The following is a 20107-nucleotide window of genomic DNA, read 5'->3' as shown; positions in this document are numbered from 1 at the left end:
AAGACCTTACCATCTCACTGGGGAGGCACCTTCTGAAGACGAAACAAATGTAGAGAGAAAATCAATGATTTATGAATTGAATATGAGTGTATTTTTCAATCATTTTCTGTTAGTCAGGCATAAAACATATCTAAAAGTTACACCAAAACTCAAGGGGTAGATCAAAATTATGTTGATTGATGATTTATTTGGACTTTGAACATTTTCTTATCTAGGGTTGATTTATGAATCATTGGGTCAGGTTGGTCCTAGTCAGGTCTAGGTCAGGCTGAATAACAAAATGTCTAGGACCAAGCCCATCCAATATGTATTAGGTGGATTTATGGACTGCATTGGTTGGCCCAAAAAATTCATATATAAATAATATCAGTAGACTCATGAAAATGAACTCATATGTTCATACATAATCCTGATTGTGTAAATGTGAAATCCAACAGTTAGGACTTGGACCCTTAGCTCAGTTGGGTGTAGACGACGATGAACTTAAAAAAAGAAAAAAAAAAAGGAGTTATTTTTCACTGTTAAATTTTAATTTAAAATTTAGGTGCTCGATAGCCATCCATTTTTAATACCTTGGATCAACTTTAAAAAATCATTTTTTTTCTTAATTTTTTTTATTTTTAATGAGTTTTTTTCATGAAATTTAGAAGGGTGTCTTGTTGAATTGCCGATGTGATAATTCATGTTGGCCCAACAACTAAGGAGGTGGATTTACATTGGGAGCATTTGCCCCATAAGAATTTTCAAAATCTATATATATATTAGTGAGCTACAAAAATTGTTCTACTCTTAATTGTCCCCACATGGCCAAAATCCTGATTCCGCCCCTCCCGCACCAACCTATTTTAAGACTTGAAATTTTAAAATTAAAATTTGTGGGCAGAGAAAGTGCTGGCATGGGAGAAATTGATGTCATTTGCTCTACATGTCAAATCGCTGTGGGGCTGTGAGCAAAAAAGACTGGGCACTCACTTAGAGAGAGAGAGAGAGAGAGAGAGAGAGAGAGAGATGCATTGAGTTTGGTCATCAATGTTTCAGCGGTGCACCATAAATTACCCACCTATCAACAAACTAATTTATTACATTATCAGCAGTGTAGGTACATTCACACAGACTACATGTTAGTTCCACTTTTTTGTATTATATATAAGAGAAGATACTATAGTAGAAGGTATGATGAAACACCCATTGTAGCTATCAAGCAAATTAACAACAGTATCAATGGTGACTTCTACAAAAGAAAGAAGAGTTGAAGAAGAAGAAGAAGAAGAACCTGTGAGTCCAACAGGCCAATATTTCAACAGTAGTGTCCTCTCTGTGGGTGTTATTGCTGCTTTGGAATCAGAGATCCCCATCGATGACTCCTCAACATTGTCTCTTCTTTATAATGTCTTTCTTCCCATCAACCCACGCTTCTCCTCCATCATGGTATGGCTCTCTCAAAGTTATTTATTCTTCTTTTTTACTTACCATGTTAGTACAACTTATGGTGATTTTATCTTAGACATGCACCCTTGGAGCTGTCTTATCTTATAGGCTAATACTGAATGACCTCATTTTAACCTATGGTAAAAAAAACAAATGAGAAATGTTAAATGGAGGCAGTTTTTGGCGCACGCTCTCTGATGTGTTGGCTCAAAACCCAACAAACGTTTAACATGCGGTATGAATGACATTAATAATAGAGAGAGTTTCTGTACTATCATTGTCCACATATTTATTTTTTTAGATTTCAAATCTTAAAAAAAGGTATTGTAAATGAGGAGCAATTGAACACCCAAATTTAAAAATAAAATTCAACAGTGAAAAGTAACTATTATTTTCTTTTTAAATTCGTATAATATTGTCCTCTACAACTCCATTGCATTGGATCATATTTTTGAATGTCACAAGGTGATCAAATCAGAAAATTTGCTTTTTTTACTAAGCCAAAAACAACTTCCATTTATAATCCATTTTGTTTTATTTTCAACCTATCTTTTTCTACCTCACCTTAACCTCAATAGAAAATACTTGATTTTTTTCACTTAAAATTCCATCATTTTCTACTTTCCGAAAAATCTTAACTTGCTTTGATGTTTGAATGTTGAAGTAGATATATTCTTAAAGTTGAAGATGACTGATTTTTGAAGATGAGGGTATTAAGGTCATTTTCACCTTTTGTTATCCCATCCTAAAGAAAGAAGTCACTATCAAACAGCCCCACTGAAGTACCCAAAGTGTGCTCCAAGAATGCTTTAATTCTCATCTCCGAATTGTTAGTCACTCACAGTTACCCCCACCCCCAAAACTACAAATTAATTTTGACATTTTTCTTGGTGCAATTAAACTTCGACAAATATTTTCTCACATACTTTATTCTTCCTTGAAAGTAGTTTCTCATCAAGCATATATATGATTTTAGAGAAAATGTTTTATCATGAAATTAAATTTGTAAGAAATCAAATTTGACTTCTTCAAAATATGTTTGCTTGTGAACTTGGTTTGTAGTTTTGGTGGTGGGGCTTCGTGACAAGAAAATCACTTTCTTGGGGTCCAGATTATAGATATTTTTTGCGCCAAATTGAGAAACACAGATTTATTATGCATTTGTACACCTAAAATAACATATTCCTTAGAAAATCATTTATAAAAAAAAACTATGATCACATGTCGTACATTTTTTCTAGTTTAAATGTTGCTAATTAACAAAAACTTTGGTTCAGATCACAGATGACAATGGAGTAAAACACTGGAAAAGAGTTGAAATTAAGCCCGAAGATCACATTAATGTTCCCATCTTCCCCGCTGGGTTGTCGCCAGAATCTTATGACATTCACTTGCAAGACTACTTGACAAAGATATCCATGGCGAGGCTCCCACAAAACCGGCCATTGTGGGAGATTCACATAATCAAGTACCCCACAAGTAATGCAGCTGGAACACTAATATTCAAACTTCATCACGCGCTCGGTGACGGATTTTCGATCATGGGAGCTCTATTTTCTTGTTTTCAAAGAGCTGATGATCCTTCTCTTCCCATAACTTTCCCAGTGTTGAAGTCAGAATCAGAAGAACATAATGGGAGGAACATTATCAAAATTGTGCCTCGTCTTTTATCCATGTTCATCAACACTGCATTAGATTTTGCTTGGAGTCTTCTAAAAAGTAGTGTGGTGGAAGATGATCGAACGCCAATTAGATCGGGGAATGAAGGAGTGGAGTTTCTGCCGATTACAATCTCTACTGTTACATTCTCTCTCGATCGAATCAAACAAATCAAAGGCAAGCTTGGAGGGGTAAGATTTTCTCTTCATCGGCTTTTGTTTAAATTTTTGGTAGTATGGAATCATGTTGCATACGAGTTGTGAAGCATTAATTATTAAGGTCATCGTTGTTGTCACCATCATTTTATATAAACATTGTCTTGATTAATAGTGTAGGTATGTAATATAAATCTTAATTCCGGACATGTTTGTTTTCTATCTTGAATTGTGATGGATGTTTGGGGTTGGAGATAAGTATGGGTTGGTGTGACTTTATTCTGCTCCCACACTATCTATTGACATTGTTCCTCGCATTAATAGAGTAGGTCATGTAGTTTGATAGCTATATCATGGTCACATGATATATATGTTTTAAATGTAGGGTTCCCACATCCCTTTCGGGATGATAGCAGTCCCTACGATTGTATGCCCCAACCTCATGAGAAGTTTTCCAACGTCCGACAAGGTAAAATAGGAGGCCACCGAGTTTCAAACATACGACTAGACAGAGCAAACCCCTGTCACTAGTTTTACCACTAAGCCACCCTTTAAGGTCACATAATACTCTAAGAATCAGGTCCTTACCAAATTCTTCCTTGTATGAAATTTTTTGAACCTGAAAGAAAAAAGGAAGAGTTTTCTTTGAAGGCATTGCTTACTAATTATCAATCTTATTGACTGCTTCATCCTTGAATGCCATGACCAAAGTTGCATTATGTGTATTCACTAGAGTTTGTCATGGTTAAGGGGGGTAAAAGAGAAAAAAATAATGAAATTGTAAGGGTTTTATTAAAAAATTCTTTGAAATCATGGGGGTAAAAGAGGAAAATAATGAATAAAGTTGGAGAGGTAGAGGAAAGACAATAAAGTTGGAGGGATAATATTGAAAAAAGATATATGAAAAAAGGGAATAAAATTAAGGGTACTTTTGGAAAGAGGAAAGATAATAAAGTTAGAAGGATATTATTGAAAATGAGGGTAAAAGAGGGGAAAGTTAATAAAATTGAGGGGAAATTGTTGAAAAAGGGGGAGAAGAATAAATATAATAAAGTTGGAGGAAGTGAGGAGAAAAGAAAATAAAGTAGGATAGTGTGAACCCCATTCACTATAGCTGGAGGGAATGTTTGTTACCCATGAAACTGTAGCAAAGTACGACATTTAGTAGTGTTTTATTACGTAGATTTTTGATCCACTTAAACAATTCAATTTCTTATATATATCCCTTCATAGTTCAATATTTTGAATTAACCATGTTTGGCAGATAACTTCCTTATTTCCGGAGTCCTACATACCAATTAAGCTAACTCTCCACGAACTTTATATCCTAATTCTTCTAGGATGATTGTGGAAAATAGATTGTCTTTGGAGTCTACTCGATAATTAGATTTCAGATCAACTTTACCTAGATGAACATAATTTTCAATGCCAATGATGATGACGATAATGTTAAATTTGAGCTATTACAAAATTTTTATCATCTTATTGTGAGCACCCGATGAAAATGCTAATTGATCATTGTCGCCAACAGACTGTGAACGATGTTATCTCTGGTACAATATTTTATGGAACTCGGCTATACATGCAAGCTGCAAGCAAAGGTACTGGCAAAGCACATTCGACGGCATTGGTGTTGCTCAACACTAGGGTCATCAACACTTATCGAACAATCGAGGAGATGGTCAAACCAGATTCTGAGTCTCCATGGGGGAACCAATTCGGCTTCTTACACGTATCGATCCCTGACTCCTCAGATGTAGAGACCGCTGATCCCCTCGAGTTCCTTTACAAAGGAAAAGAAATTATCAAGAGGAAGAGAAACTCTCTTGCTGTTGTTCTCACCGGTAGATTACTAGAGTTGATGAGAAAATTCAGAGGCCCTGAGGTACCTTCCTATATTATATATTTAAGAATTTATAATAAATGTACGTAAAGTTTCATGCAACTTTCATAATGTTTCATACGAAACATTTCAATATCAAAACATTGAACTTATTGGATAGTCTTGGAATGTTTTGATTGAGATTATCTTGATTTTTCGCCTGATCAAAATATTGCCTCGAGACGAGATTTTAAATCCGATGAAAATGCTAATTGATCATTGTCGCCAACAGACTGTGAACGATGTTATCTCTGGTACAATATTTTATGGAACTCGGCTATACATGCAAGCTGCAAGCAAAGGTACTGGCAAAGCACATTCGACGGCATTGGTGTTGCTCAACACTAGGGTCATCAACACTTATCGAACAATCGAGGAGATGGTCAAACCAGCTTCTGAGTCTCCATGGGGGAACCAATTCGGCTTCTTACACGTATCGATCCCTGACTCCTCAGATGTAGAGACCGCTGATCCCCTCGAGTTCCTTTACAAAGGAAAAGAAATTATCAAGAGGAAGAGAAACTCTCTTGCTGTTGTTCTCACCGGTAGATTACTAGAGTTGATGAGAAAATTCAGAGGCCCTGAGGTACCTTCCTATATTATATATTTAAGAATTTATAATAAATGTACGTAAAGTTTCATGCAACTTTCATAATGTTTCATACGAAACATTTCAATATCAAAACATTGAACTTATTGGATAGTCTTGGAATGTTTTGATTGAGATTATCTTGATTTTTCGCCTGATCAAAATATTGCCTCGAGACGAGATTTTAAATCTTTGTGATAATTTGGGATTTGACATGAACATTGTTAGAGCGGACCTAATTAAGATAGCTAACCAAAATCTTTTTGGTGTCACAGAAAACTGCTCAATACATCCATAGCACGCTAAGGAACACTAGCATGACGTTATCGAACATGATTGGTCCGACTGAGAGAATAGCTTTGGCAGGTCATCCATGTAAGGGCATTTACTTCATGGTGGTGGCTATCCCTCAGGTAAAACACCTACCTTTCACACTCATCTTATGGTCTATTCAAGGTAAACTCCATGTTTTGTGACACTGACATTAGGGTTAGTCATGAAAGGAGAGGTAGCTTTGATTATGAATTCGTGCTGGAGTGACTTCAAGATTGGGCCTCGTATCGCACATCTTGACGTGAACGTGGATAGGAACCATAGATGCTTTTTCACTCGTATCTAGGGGAAAAACATGTATGGTTCTCATACAGTTTCATGTCGGGGTGTGCTATGTGAGGTCTAATCTTGAGGTCACTTCAGCATTATTCATTATATATTTATGTTTAGGAAAAAGTTAAAGTGACTGATCAAGACACTACGTTGAACTGAGTTGACATGGAGGTGGGCACATAACCATAAAATGCTTTTCCTCAAGATATGATTTTGCACATCAACGATTCTGTGCGCACCTCCACGCCAACTCCATGTTGAATGCAGTGTCCTGTATAGTCACACTAGGAAGACTCATTTACTTAATGAAGAGTTGTTGGAATGGCAGAGTCTCACAATAACAATGGTGAGCTATATGGGAAATCTGAGGGTGGCTATAGGAACAGAGAAAGGCTTCATAAATCACCAACTATTCAATTCATGCTTGGAGAGGGCTTTCGAGGGGATATTCAAAGCCGCTGTTTCTACTGCTTGATCGTAATTTCAAAGGATCATCGATTTCTTTTAGGAAAAAAGGCATTTAATTTTAAGTCATCCTTTTATGATTGATGTATTAAGTTGATCTTTTTTGTGATTCAAAGAAACTTTCAATATATTTATATTCTTAAATGTATGAGTGCTATAATCAAAATAAATGTTCTAATTCTAGAAACGATGCACCACCTAATTTGACAAACTCAATAATCGGGTCAACATTGATAAATGTGGTAGGCTTGACGAGTAGTTATCAGATTATAGAGACTGATTAGTAGCTCTGATACCAGTATAAAACAAAGGATCTTTTAGTACTTTGATTGATTCACCTTATTTATTTTTGGATGGGTTAGCTGGACTTGAGCTTAGGAATTCTAAGTTGTTTTGAAATACTTGTGTTAGAGTTTTAAAAGCCTACCTATTAGATCCAAACCTTGAATTGTCACAATGTGAAAAAATCCCAAATTTGATGGCCCAGGGCCATCAAATTTCATAAAATTCGACAGACAAAGGGGTCGAATTTTTCATTGTCAAATTTTTGTTTTTGACTGACCGAAATTGTCAAATTAATGAAGGATAGGAGAAATTTGACAGCTCTAAGCCGTCAAATCTGGGAACATCAATAATTTCAACAGTCTTAGACCGTCAAAATTCAGTTTCTAAAATCTGTGGGCTTTGGCCCATCAATTTTTTTTGTCGAATTTTTCAGTTTTCATGTAGTGCGTGTCACGTTCACCAATTATCGGAGATCGAAACCCATCATGTCAACACTACTAGAGCAATTATAAACTTTCTACAACTTAAACCCTAGGGTTCTCAATAGAAACCCAAAAATCTCTTGTCAAACTTAGAGAGAAGAAAAAACAAAAAGAACTAAAGATAATTATAAGAATACAAGATTTTGTAAATTGCACTCTTCTAATCAAATAGGGAGTCTTCACTAGGACCCTAACTCCCAGGGGAGTCCTATTGTGTGTGTATTTTAGGAATGGACCCACATGGACGTCCAATTAACCAATAACTTAAATCCCATTGGGTTTATTTATAGAACACTTATTCGTGAACAAATTACTTGAATCACTATAGGGATTATATCTGAATTTTCATTCCAATCTCTTGTAGCTAATTTAATTTGCCCAATAATCTTAACTTCGGGAGTGTCTTCATTTGTTTCCAAAAATCAAACTACACCTTGATTTATTGAGGGGATGTTTAGTTCGTATTCATTAATTTGATTCTTGTCACTTTTGATTTATATTTAAAAAATGATTACCCATAATTAGGATTATAAATTTGTTGAAATCGAAATCGAGGCAAGACTTGTTTCTTGTGATTTCGGAATTTGTTTCTTACATGCGTTTTTATGTACTAAATGACTATTTTTCACAGTTTTAGGATTTATATGCTCATATCACAAATATAGAAATATATAGGCCACTAAATAAATATTTTAATTCTAGATTTTGAAATCAGTTTCTAACAATAGTATTGCCTAACATGATTATGAACTTTGGAAATCAGCTTCTATAATATTCTAACAACCCAAAATCACAATCAGGAATCAAGACAGATTGAAAAAAGTCAAAATAAAAAAGTAAAGAAATTTTGGAGAAAATAAGAAAAAGAGATATCAATTTGTTTAAATTTTCCTTATTTACTTTTCGACGATTTTCCTTATTGGGATCTCATTGAAAATAATAATATAATTCATTTTAAGGTGTAATCGATCTGTGATATCTGTAAATTCCAGAATTTTAAAAATTGGACCGAATTGGTAGCCCAATTGGAATTAATAACATCGATTCGATTAGTGAGCTTTTGTGTGAATTTTTTTTAATAAAAAAATAGATGATGTAATTTAAGAAAAAGATGCATATCTTAAAAAAAAAAAAAAAATCTAAGTTGGTCCAACCAAATTGAACAATAGTCCTACATCATTCTTATTAATTTGACAAATTTTCGATCTAATCATCGATCAGATTTTTAAACATCAGTAAAATCAACCCTCATTTTTCTCTCCTATTTAAAAATAATTTTTACTTTTTAAAAGACATATGGCAGTTGTTATTGATTTAACATCTAAGGGCAAATTTGTAGCGTTGGACAATTTAAACTAGGGGTGCAACTTGGTTTGCTTTTGGTTCCGTTAGAGGTCAAATTGGAATCGAACCGACATAGGTCGGTTCCACTAAATAAGTATCAGAACCGAACCAAATTCCATTGGAATCAAACCAACCCAAACCAAATTAAAATCGGTTTGGTTCGGTTCTATGAATTGTCAATATTCAATAAATTGTAAATAATATTTTTTTAATAAAAAACAAACATAAAATTTCATATAATAAATCACAAATCTATCTATAAAAAGTAATTAATTTATTCATAAAAGATCACTAATCTATATCCTAACTCTGAAAATAATTCATAATAATTATTATATACACATATATTTATTTATTGCATAAGGGTTCGATTCTCAGTTTGGTTCGATTATATACAAGTTTGATCTGAGAATCAAACTAAATTGATCAATTTTTCATTTTCGTAATCTAGAATCAAATCGTAACTTGTTCCAAACCGAATCAAAACACTCTAAAACTATCGGTTTGGAGCCCAACTTTTACTTATACTCCAATTAAAAAAAAATGTCAATGATTAAGAATAAGTAAAAGTTGGGGTGCCAATAAAAACACTTTCACGTTTTGTTTATTTAAATTTTTATTTATTAGATTTAAGATTTTATAGGAAGATAAAGTTGTTTGAATGTGTTATAATTCTTTGTAATGTTGAGTAATAACTTGAATTAAATTTTTGTAATGTTTGAATGGTGTGTGTGTTTTTAGTATTTAGTTATGGTATGATTAAGAATAGTAGAAATTGGGTTGTAATAAGTAAAAGTTTGCGTGACATTAGCAGCTCTCTTTTTAAATGGATTTTATCATAAAATCCGGTTGGATCGGTTCTTAACGTACCGTCAAAAAGGGTTTTAAGGTATTCTAGTGAATCTACAAATTGTCAGGGTTGTAAAAGTCTTTTTCCTCTTCATCCTGGACTGTAGTTATCAATAACATTATATTAGGATCCAACGGTTCTTTTACATCTAACTTTCTAGGGTTTTCTCGTTCCTATAAATATCAAACTTAGGGTTTTCTTTCTTCTGTGACTTGTGGACTTGTGGTTTGCTTCTCTTATCTCTCCAATCCTTCTTGAGTGTCTCTATGATTTATTTTATTTTTATTTTTTGGGTTTAAGAAGGGGACGGTGATGATGAAATGGAGTGGGTGATGATCAAACTGTATTATGTGATCCCAATATCTCTCCTTTCGCTACGTTCTTTCTGAACCGTCCGATCTTTTTTTTTTAATATGTTTTTTTGGGGAAGAATCTAGAATCTTTCTCTTCATCAGGTGCTGAAACAAGAAATATCTTAGGACACCTTCGGACACAGTTTAATTTCACTGTGTATGAGAAAGATATTTTGTTTCTGATGATGTTGGATTTTTATTTTTTTATTATTATATTTTTTGAGTTAAATAAAAAAAATTAAGTTTCATAATGTTTTTAGATGTATTTGTATTAGATCTTGGAGTCTCAGATCGGACCTACAAATGCCTCATCCGATTTGAATCGGCTAACCGAGTCAGTCCCAGTCAAATCGGTCCACAATTTCTTCATACTATTAATTTGCAAAGGTGCATATATTACAAAAATTAGGATTTAAAATTTGTATAAGAATTTTTAAAATTTTAAATTTTATTTTAAGTGATTTTGAAGATAAATATGATAAAATGATATTTTTATAATTTAAAAAAAAAATTAATTAATCTAATTACATAGATTTTGATATTATAATTTTATTTATTTTGACAAAATGATCTTAATGATATTAAACATAAATGTAATGGAAACGGTATTTTTGACTCTAAGAAATTTGATGTCGAATCATCTTTATTTTGCCTTTTAGAAGATGGAATAGGTGTTGTTGAAATCAAAATCTTAAATTTACCCCCTACAAGACATTTAAATTTTAAGATCTTTTTGGTTAAAATAAATAAAATTATGAACACAAACTCTTATAATCATATTAGTTAATTTTTTAAAATTATAAAAAATTTCTTTTAATCATAATTTGCAAAAGTATCTTAATTAATATTTTAAATTATAAAATGCTTTTATAATATATTAAATGATAAATTACAATATAAAATTAGAAATATTTATTTAATTTTTTTAAATAATTATAAAAATGGCAAATATTAAATAAACCCTAAATTCTATTTTACATATGGATTTGCGCATGCTATTTGCTAGTTTAGATTTTAAAAATAATGGGCTTTTATTTGTATAATCAATTTAATAAAAAAATGGAGTCGTGCGGGAGGAACCTCAATTTGGAACCTCGCAATTCTTGACATGAAAGTGGATAGGAACCATAAATGTTTTTTCACTTGTATCTTTGGTTTAACTAATTTTCAATATATAGTGAAAGAGCCAAGTTTTAAACCTAGTTTAAATTGATTCTAACCTTGTCTTGTCACATGTATTGGTCTGGTGCTTGCTTGTGACATATGCTTTCATATGCCGTTGATGTGGCATGTGTTAGAATCATAGATTTTTCCTCCAAATATACAACGACACATATTTATGGGGATGTATAATTGTGTATCTCAAGGAAAAATCTATGATTGTAACACATACCTTGTCAAGGGGTGTATGTCGAGGGCAGTTTCATAAAATCATGACTCCTATTCATATATAACCTTGAATAATAAATGACGTGTTTTATTAACATTCGCCTTAATTAAGGTGCAATAAGAACTATGGATGCAATTATGGCGAGTTAACTCGAATTTAACTCGGGCTCAACCCAATTGATGGGCGAGTCTAGGCTAAGTTATGTAGACAATAAGTTGAGCCTAGCTTAAAATATCTCAACCCAACTTCAATTTGGGTTGAGCTCGAACTGAAGGATTAAGCAACCTAGCTCAACTTGAGCCCAATGCTTAAATATGTACTGATATATACATATTTTTTTATATTTAGTAATTTGTAAAAATTTCATTTCCTGAAACATAGTTCAAGGATCTAAACTTTATTTATTTATTTATTTATTTATTTTTACTAAATAGTTCTTTAAACATAAGAATTTAGAGTGAAATACTTGAGTCCATGAAAAGAAATCAATAGCTAAAAATGTCATCCATTTTATACATGTAATGTCGGGAAGGTGTAAGACAATGAGCAAACTTTTTATATGACATCAACATGAAAAATAAATCTAAATTGTTGAAACAAACTTGTAAATGTATAGCACAAAGAATGCATGAACAATGTGCCTCAACACACCCAAACCATTAATCATCATACTAGACATTTAAACTTATGATGTTTAATATCATTAGAATCATCGGTTGGTCTTTTTCTCAAACAAGGAGATCTTCTTACAGGGATTTCTGGTTTTTCAACCTAGTGTTCTCGAAACTCACCTATTTTACATAATTTAAACAATCATGATTTTCCATCATTTAAATATGTATAGATATACATGCTTCATGCTAAATGAATGTAACACCAAAGTTGTAGTGCCCCCAAATTCTCACACGAATCTCTATAATTCTATGTCAAAATCTCAGGCACTAAATACACACTCAAAACTGATAAATAAAGTAAGTATGCAATATGGTTATAACATATACTATCCCAGTGAAAAAATCTAATAAATCTGAATTTTAAAGGTAATAATATCCATAATATAATTGAAAAGTGATAATTTCTAGAAATCTAAACTTCAAAATATGCCAAAAATAAAAGTTGGTGAATCTTCACACTAACATTAGCCCTACTCTCAAAACAAATAAAACATCTAAATTGAAAATAAACTAATAAAAATAATTTCAGTTCTCACTTGGAAGTGAACTCTAATCATCAATATAACTTATAAGGTGATACTCCACTGAAGACTCCTCTAATTGCTCATTGGCTATGAGAGAATCTGTAATTAAAATGATAGGGTGAGTAAGGGGGAAATTACTTAGTAGGCAAATCACTATCTCAAACTAACAGTTTCCTAACATGGGAAAAATCATTTTAAAACAGTTGAAAAACACGCAGGTTTTTCAATACAATAAACATAAATAAATACAATCATATTGAAAATATAAACATGTCATAATTTAAACAGTTTACAAAATTGATTCCAATTTAATAAAAATAAAGCATAAAAAAAATACAAATAGTGGTAGTGTGTTCGGTAAGAGTGTTGGGAACTGTGGCTAGGTACTTCCCAGTCTAGATCTGAATTGCTCTAGACTTCATCGATGTGGAATTCTATCGTTAGTTCTTGATTTTATGAGCAGTGAGTGTCCATATTATGTATTGTTTGATATGAGATCTAATTACACTATTCTTGAAACAATAAGTTGCTAATGTTTTCCCAGTGTAATCATATGTAGCTCCACAACATAGTTTACCTTGCAAATTTCTTGTTACGTAATAATTTCAACAATAGTTTAAAAAATCCCGTTTCCAATCAGTGTTTTCATTTTTTTTCAAACATTGAAACGATATCAAAAAATTTATCAAAGCATTACGTAATATTCTTGAAACATTCAATACATTCAATTAAAATTTTAAAAAATAAGTATTTCATGGAAGATTACATGTCGTCAATTTGGAAACATAGGGTATCTCAAATATTTATCAAAATTTGGATTTTTTATTTTTATTTTTTATATCTAAATAGTCTAGTACATCTACCAGAGAAAACGAAGGTCAAGGGCATGTCATCTGCGAAAATATTTTTACATACCTTTCATCTTTTTAAGAAAAGAGAAAGAAAAAAAACTAAAGATGAAGAAGAAGAATTTGATCACCCTAACCCTAAGTTACAACAAACGTTTAATCAAACGGTTATAATTTTGGGTCTTTCTAAACAATTTTTTTTCCTTTCCTCAAACGTATAGAAACTTTCTATTTTCCCTTCTACTATCTATTGTTCTCTATTTTTTCCCTAATCCTCGACCAATTTTTCGATAAGAAGTGATTTGAGCTATTTAATTCTTCTCAGCCATTGCGAGTACACATTTGGTTTGAGATTCTGATTGTTGTACCCTGGAGAGTATTCCCATGTAACCAGTTGAACCAAGATACTATTTTTGTGGGGTGCGACATACTCTCAAGAGTAGTGATTCATCATGCCTCAATTGATATTAAATTTGGTTTACTGATTTGTTAGTGGCATCATTTTTTCCTAGACTCGGATTTGAAGTGGAACTAAAACCGAAAACCTTGGTTCCTATTCCCTTTTTATTGGAGCCGATTAGAATTGGGTCTAACATTGAACCAAATCGATAGGAACCAGAACCCTTAGATTCTATCCAATGGGTACCTGGAACCATTTTATTTTATCATTTATTTTTACATTTTTCATATAAATTTAAAATGGATAAACTATTCTTAAAGTTTATTATTTTTAAAGTAGATGAATTTTAATTTTTGAAGAAAAAATCATTATATCTTATTTTAGTGAAACAAATTATAATTAAATTGATATTTTTTAGAAATTAAAGAATATTTTTTATAATTATTTGGAAATATTTTTTTTCCCATTTGGTTCTTGAGAGCCGGAACCGATGGGTATCCGTACTTGATTCTTGGCAGTTCTGGTTTCACTTATTTTATAAATCGAATTGGAACTGACAAGAATTGAAACTTAAAAAATATAGTGGTTATGATTCTAATTTTGCTAGAATTGGATCATGCCTAGCATCGAGATTCACACTAATCAGTGTCACCGCCACCACGTGTCTGATCCTGATAAAGTACTATTTACTCGCCACTAAAATCACCAATGATATTTTTATACATTATGTTTGATTATCAAGCCAATTGGCAATGGATTTGTTGAAATATTATCAACGAATCAGTTGTATTTTTTTGTATATTTGGAAAATATTGAGCTGATCGACCACACCATTTTAAATTCTAAAATTAGTCAAACTCAAAGATTTTGGGAAATTCAATTTCATGGGATCGAGTAGGGGAATATTTTCCCACCACATGGCTGAAAAAAGATTTCATGCAAAAAAAGTAGTCATAAACCTGTGAATCGTAATTTTCTCGAAATCAATTTTGGATGAGTTGAGCAAAACATAGTCTGGCTTTCCAAATTAAAGGAATACAATATCAGTTATTTATTTATTTTTTATTTTTTTCCATCTTCCCATAATATCGTCTTATTAACTAAAAGAGTCTTATTTTATTTTATTTTTTAAAATTGTGTGTGTAACTTTAGAGCGGATCGAAATGACTGCTGTCTTCACTCGGCTGACGTGGCATGGACATAGAAGCATAGATCTTTTTCCTTGAGATACACAAATGCAAATTCCCATAAAAGATGGACAGTTGTGTATTCTAAAGAAATGATATATCGTTCCGTTTGAGTGAAGACTTTCTAGTTAGAAAATCATTATTTGATCGAAATAGATATGTCAGGATATAGAGGCTCGTGCAATAATCCGAAATCCCAACTATTAAAACACAAAATCCAATTCGGCATGCTTTTCAAAAGTGGTAGCTCATCTCTTTTCTACACTCAGAGACACTGACTCATCCTCACATCCAACAAGTCGAATCCTTTAAAAGGGAGGGCGTTCGACTGACAATCTTAGGACAACAACGTTGATTGACAAAATTTATCTTATATGACTTAAGAGTTACGGATTGAGCTGATTTTTTGTGAAGATGATCTCTATGGTGAGGAAATCATCCCAATCTGAAACTTCTAACCTCATCAAAAGTGATTTACAAGTTTATAATAAAAATCGACGGTCCACAAATTTTCTACTTTGTAAATTACTTTTATGGTGTTAGAAGTTATAGATTGGGCTGATTTTTTGTGAGTATGATTTCCTCACAAAAAATCAGCCCTATCCTAAACTTTTAAGTCATATAGGACAAGTTTTGTCAACCAATGTTGTCAGCCTAAGATTGTGAGCCGAATGCTACCCTTTTTAAAAATGATTGTTAATTTTTAATTCTCAAGTTTACTTGGGCCCAATTTACTTTTACTTGTAGATTCCAAAAGTTAGTTAAGATGACCTTTAGAGATGAGTTAACTCAAAATTCAATTGATTCAAGAAGATTGGGATGAGTTTCAAGAGTTTGAAAAGTGTGTAAAAAATCCAGTAATGTAACCAGGTTTTTTTGGAGCCATTGTAGACTGTGAAGCATGGTTTTAAATTTTTTTTTGACATCTCATCTCGTCCATGAATGAGATCGAGTCATCTTAAATGAGTTTTTTTAATACGTTTGAGTCATCTTGTTCAACAATGAAATAGATGAATTATGATTTTAAATCTCGTTGAGTACGTTTGACTTGTCTGTCCGTCTTGTTGGTGGAGACGTATCGGATGAGTCATCTCCGTCTCAGATGAGATTTAAAAACATGCTGTGAAGACTTTCCAATTAAATCAATTATGGATTTGGAGATGATTCATGAGTCAATTTTACTTTGTGTGGGGTCCAATCACCATTCCTTTATAAGGCCTTTTATATATATATATATATAGGGTCAGGTTCAAACGACAACCATTTCAACGCACATATAGACAACGCGTTTTGTCTTATATGGGTAAAAATGTTTGGAATGGGCTGATTTTTTGGGAGGATGATCTCTGTGGTGAGGAGATCATCCTTGCCAAAAATCAGCTCATTATGAAACTTCTAGACCGTCCAATTTTTGTTGAAAAATTGTAGACCGTCCAATTTTTGTAAATCAATTTTGATGGGGTTACAAGTTTTGGAATGGGATGATTTTTTGCCAGGATGATCCCCTCATCACAGAGATCATCCTCACAAAAAATCATCCCATTCCAAACATTTTTGCCCATATAAGACAAACACGTTGTATATATATATATGGGTCGGGTTCCTGCAACACACATTGCGACACACATATAGACAACGTGTTTGTCTTATATGGGCAAAAATGTTTGGAATGGGCTGATTTTTTGTGAGGATGATCTCTGTGATGAGGGGATCATCCTGGCAAAAAATCATCCCATTCCAAAACTTGTAACCCCATCAAAATTGATTTACAAAAATTGGACGGTCTAGAAGTTTCATAATGAGCTGATTTTTTGCCAGGATGATCTCCTCACCACAGAGATCATCCTCACAAAAAATCAGCCCATTCCAAACATTTTTGCCCATATAAGACAAAACACGTTGTCTATATGTGTGTTGAAATGGTTGTCGTTTGAACTTGACCCTATATATATATATATATATATATATGGGTCCCGTTCGCCACCCTTAGTTTTACCACACACTTTAACAAACGTGTTTTGTCTTACATGGGTTAGAAGTTTCGGAATGAGCTAATTTTTGGTGAGGATGATCTCTATGGTGAGAAGATCATCCTCACCAAAAATCAGCTCATTCCAAAACTTAGAACCCCATCAAAATTGATTTACAAAAAATGGACGGTCCACGATTTTTCAACGTGTAAACATGGGGCTAAACATTTCGGAATGGGCTGATTTTTGGGGAGGATGATCTTCTAATCATAGAGATCATCCTCACCAAAAATCAGCTCATTCCAAAACTTCTAACCCATGTAGGACACAAAACGTTTGTTAAAGTGTGTGGTAAAACTTAGGGTGCTGAACATTTCCCTATATATATATATATATGGGTAGCGTTCAATGGCCAACAGTTTGGCAAATACATTTTTCAAAACATGGGTTAGAGGTCTTGGAATGGGCTGATTTTTGGTGAGGATGATCTCTATGGTGAGGAGATCATCATCACCAAAAATCAGCCCATTCCAAAACTTCTAACCCCATCAAAAATGATTTACAAAAAATGGACGGTTCACGATTTTTCAACTTGTAAACTGGGGCTAGAAGTTTTGGAATGAGCTGATTTTTGGTGAGGATGATCTCCTCACCGTAGCGATCATCCTCACCAAAAATAAGCCCATTCCAAGACCTCTAACCCATGTTTTGAAAAAGTGTTTGCCAAAATGTTTGCCAAACTGTTGGCCATTGAACGGGACCCTATATATATATATAGGGTCCCGTTCAGCACCCTAAGTTTTACCACACACTTTAACAAACGCTTTTTGTCCTACATGGGTTAGAAGTTTCGGAATGGACTGATTTTTGGTGAGGATGATCTCTATGGTGAGGAGATCATCCTCACTAAAAATCAGCTCATTCCAAAACTTCTAACCCCATCAAAAATGATTTACAAAAAATGGATGGTCCACGATTTTTCAACTTGTAAACATGGGGTTAAACATTTCGGAATGGGCTGATTTTTGGGGAGGATGATCTTCTAATCATAGAGATCATCCTCACCAAAAATCAGCCCATTCCAAAACTTCTAACCCATGTAGGACAAAAAACGTTTGTTAAAGTATGTGGTAAAACTTAGGGTGCTGAACATTTCCCATATATATATATATATATATATATATATATATATATATATATATATATATATATATATATATATATATATATATATATACTAACAAGGCTACTTGTGTAAAGTAGAAATATCATTCAATACACGTGGGTACATGTGATTAGTGGGTCCCGGACCTTTATGAGCAAATTTTTTTAATTCCTTTACACTGACCCATTATTTAATATGTATACAACCACATGCTACTTAGTCTGCCCTAATTAGTGAATTTTAAGGCTTTGATGTTCACCAATCAGGCTGATTTTGAGTGCATATGCCCACCAAAATTGAAATTGTTAGTGGGCCAAGGCCCACTAGAAAATTGAAGTTATCCGCTCTCAACTCCCAACTCCCAACTACTTTTCCCTGGTATATTTCCAATCAAATATCTTAAGTCACACAAAAAAGATTTATGATTCTTGAGAGTCGTGCTGGGGTGACAAAAGGGGACACAGGGGTGACACAATGACGTGGTAGTGCGCACATAATCGTAGGTGCTTTTCCACGAGATATAAGTAAAAAGCATCTACACACCATAGTTAATAAATTCATGATTAATTCGCGAATTAGATGTATAATATTTTTTCAGATCAAAACTGCCGTTGGTTTCAAAGATTCAGATTAATTCGCGTATCTTTGAATCTCAACGACTAGATCACAATTTGTACGTATATTTCGTAAATGTTTTAATAAAACACTTCGCATTTTCCTGTTCTCAGTTCTTAACGTCTCTTTGTCTCTCTTTAAAACTCAAGAGAAGGAGAAAAAAAAAAAATCCTAAGTTGAAAATCGCCCCCACTTGCCCACCGTGGAGTTTACTCATTGGTCGTCCATTGTCCAGTGAAATTTATCAAGTAAGAATGGAGTGTAAGGTTACTAATGGAGCAATCCTCAGCTATCAAGTGCCCATCTATTTCCTATCATTTGGTAGGAACCAAGAAGATTCAACAAGATCTGACTAAGCCAAATGTTCTTGAAAGGTAACACATTCACCTTTTGTAATAGGTCAGCTTTTCCAGTCCTTATGGTTTTTAAAATCATTTGTGAATCTTTTAATATGAGTGGTGTATTTGGCTTATAGTCCTACCAATTAAGTCCCTTGAATGTAAAAGAACTTAAAGAAACTATAACTATTTTTGGTCACAAATATTTGTACATTAAAATTCAGCCAAATCTAGTTGTATAATCAACCATCAAAACCACATCTAGTTTTTAATAAACAAATAAGTTCTGCTTTCTTTCTTTGTTTTTGTGAACAAGTTTGCTGAGAGAAAACAACCAGAACATGCAACTCTATAAGATGGCACCCTAGTGAGTGGGAGGGTAGCCAACTCAAAACGAAATAACAACCCAATTGAACGTTCCACTATAAATACAAAACCTTAATAGTCAAGTGGGTTCCATTTTGACTTGATGAAAACTTTTCTTTATCTAGAACTCTCTCATCCAAGTTGAATTCCTAGCGTTGAACTTTTTCAACTAGGTGGAATCTGACCTATAGAAAAAAAAATAAATGAAATCTAAAGAAGCAATAACTCCGTCATTTAATTAATGGTTTTTCACAATTTTCATTGAGTTTTTGTTTGTCATTTGAGCAGATTCATCGAGAATGAGGATGATGTTACGAAGCTATGTGAGTGCTTTGCAGAGCTGTGGAGTTTGGACTATTCATATGTCATGAAAAAGGCCATTGTTCTAAAATCCCAATGAGAAGGAGAAGGTCTAATTCTCTCAAAATTTATTGTGTCTTTATTGTTACGATACCTATGATTGGTCATCATTTAGTTCTCTAAACTCATTCTTCCTTTACTAAAGTTGATAATGATTGGTCATCATCTAACT

General features: G+C 33.1%; 1 protein-coding gene and 2 non-coding genes across 3 annotated transcripts; all 3 read left to right on the top strand.

The window, feature by feature from the left end:
• The first annotated feature begins 1133 nt into the window (after positions 1-1133).
• LOC147381277 (wax ester synthase/diacylglycerol acyltransferase 4-like) lies at positions 1134-6971 on the top strand. Its single transcript, XM_086430710.1, has 5 exons — positions 1134-1428; positions 2706-3278; positions 4774-5127; positions 5989-6126; positions 6648-6971. Exons 1-5 carry the CDS (start codon positions 1222-1224, stop codon positions 6792-6794), a joined length of 1419 nt encoding a protein of 472 aa, XP_086286836.1. The 5' UTR covers positions 1134-1221; the 3' UTR covers positions 6795-6971.
• Positions 6972-10049: 3078 nt separating this feature from the next.
• Positions 10050-10141, top strand: LOC147381276 (small nucleolar RNA R32/R81/Z41). Its single transcript, XR_015174711.1, has one exon. It is a non-coding gene; the product is annotated as a small nucleolar RNA R32/R81/Z41 (small nucleolar RNA).
• A 51-nt stretch (positions 10142-10192) lies between these two features.
• Positions 10193-10288, top strand: LOC147381275 (small nucleolar RNA snoR31/Z110/Z27). Its single transcript, XR_015174710.1, has one exon. It is a non-coding gene; the product is annotated as a small nucleolar RNA snoR31/Z110/Z27 (small nucleolar RNA).
• Positions 10289-20107: the final 9819 nt, after the last annotated feature.

This window comes from Akebia trifoliata, unplaced genomic scaffold, assembly GCF_017979445.1.
Source record: "Akebia trifoliata isolate Shusen 1 unplaced genomic scaffold, ASM1797944v1 Contig00608_ERROPOS3031104, whole genome shotgun sequence".
NCBI classification, from domain to species: domain Eukaryota; kingdom Viridiplantae; phylum Streptophyta; class Magnoliopsida; order Ranunculales; family Lardizabalaceae; genus Akebia; species Akebia trifoliata.
The sequence above is the reverse complement of the archived record's forward strand: the minus strand, read 5'-3'. Positions and strand labels throughout refer to the sequence as shown.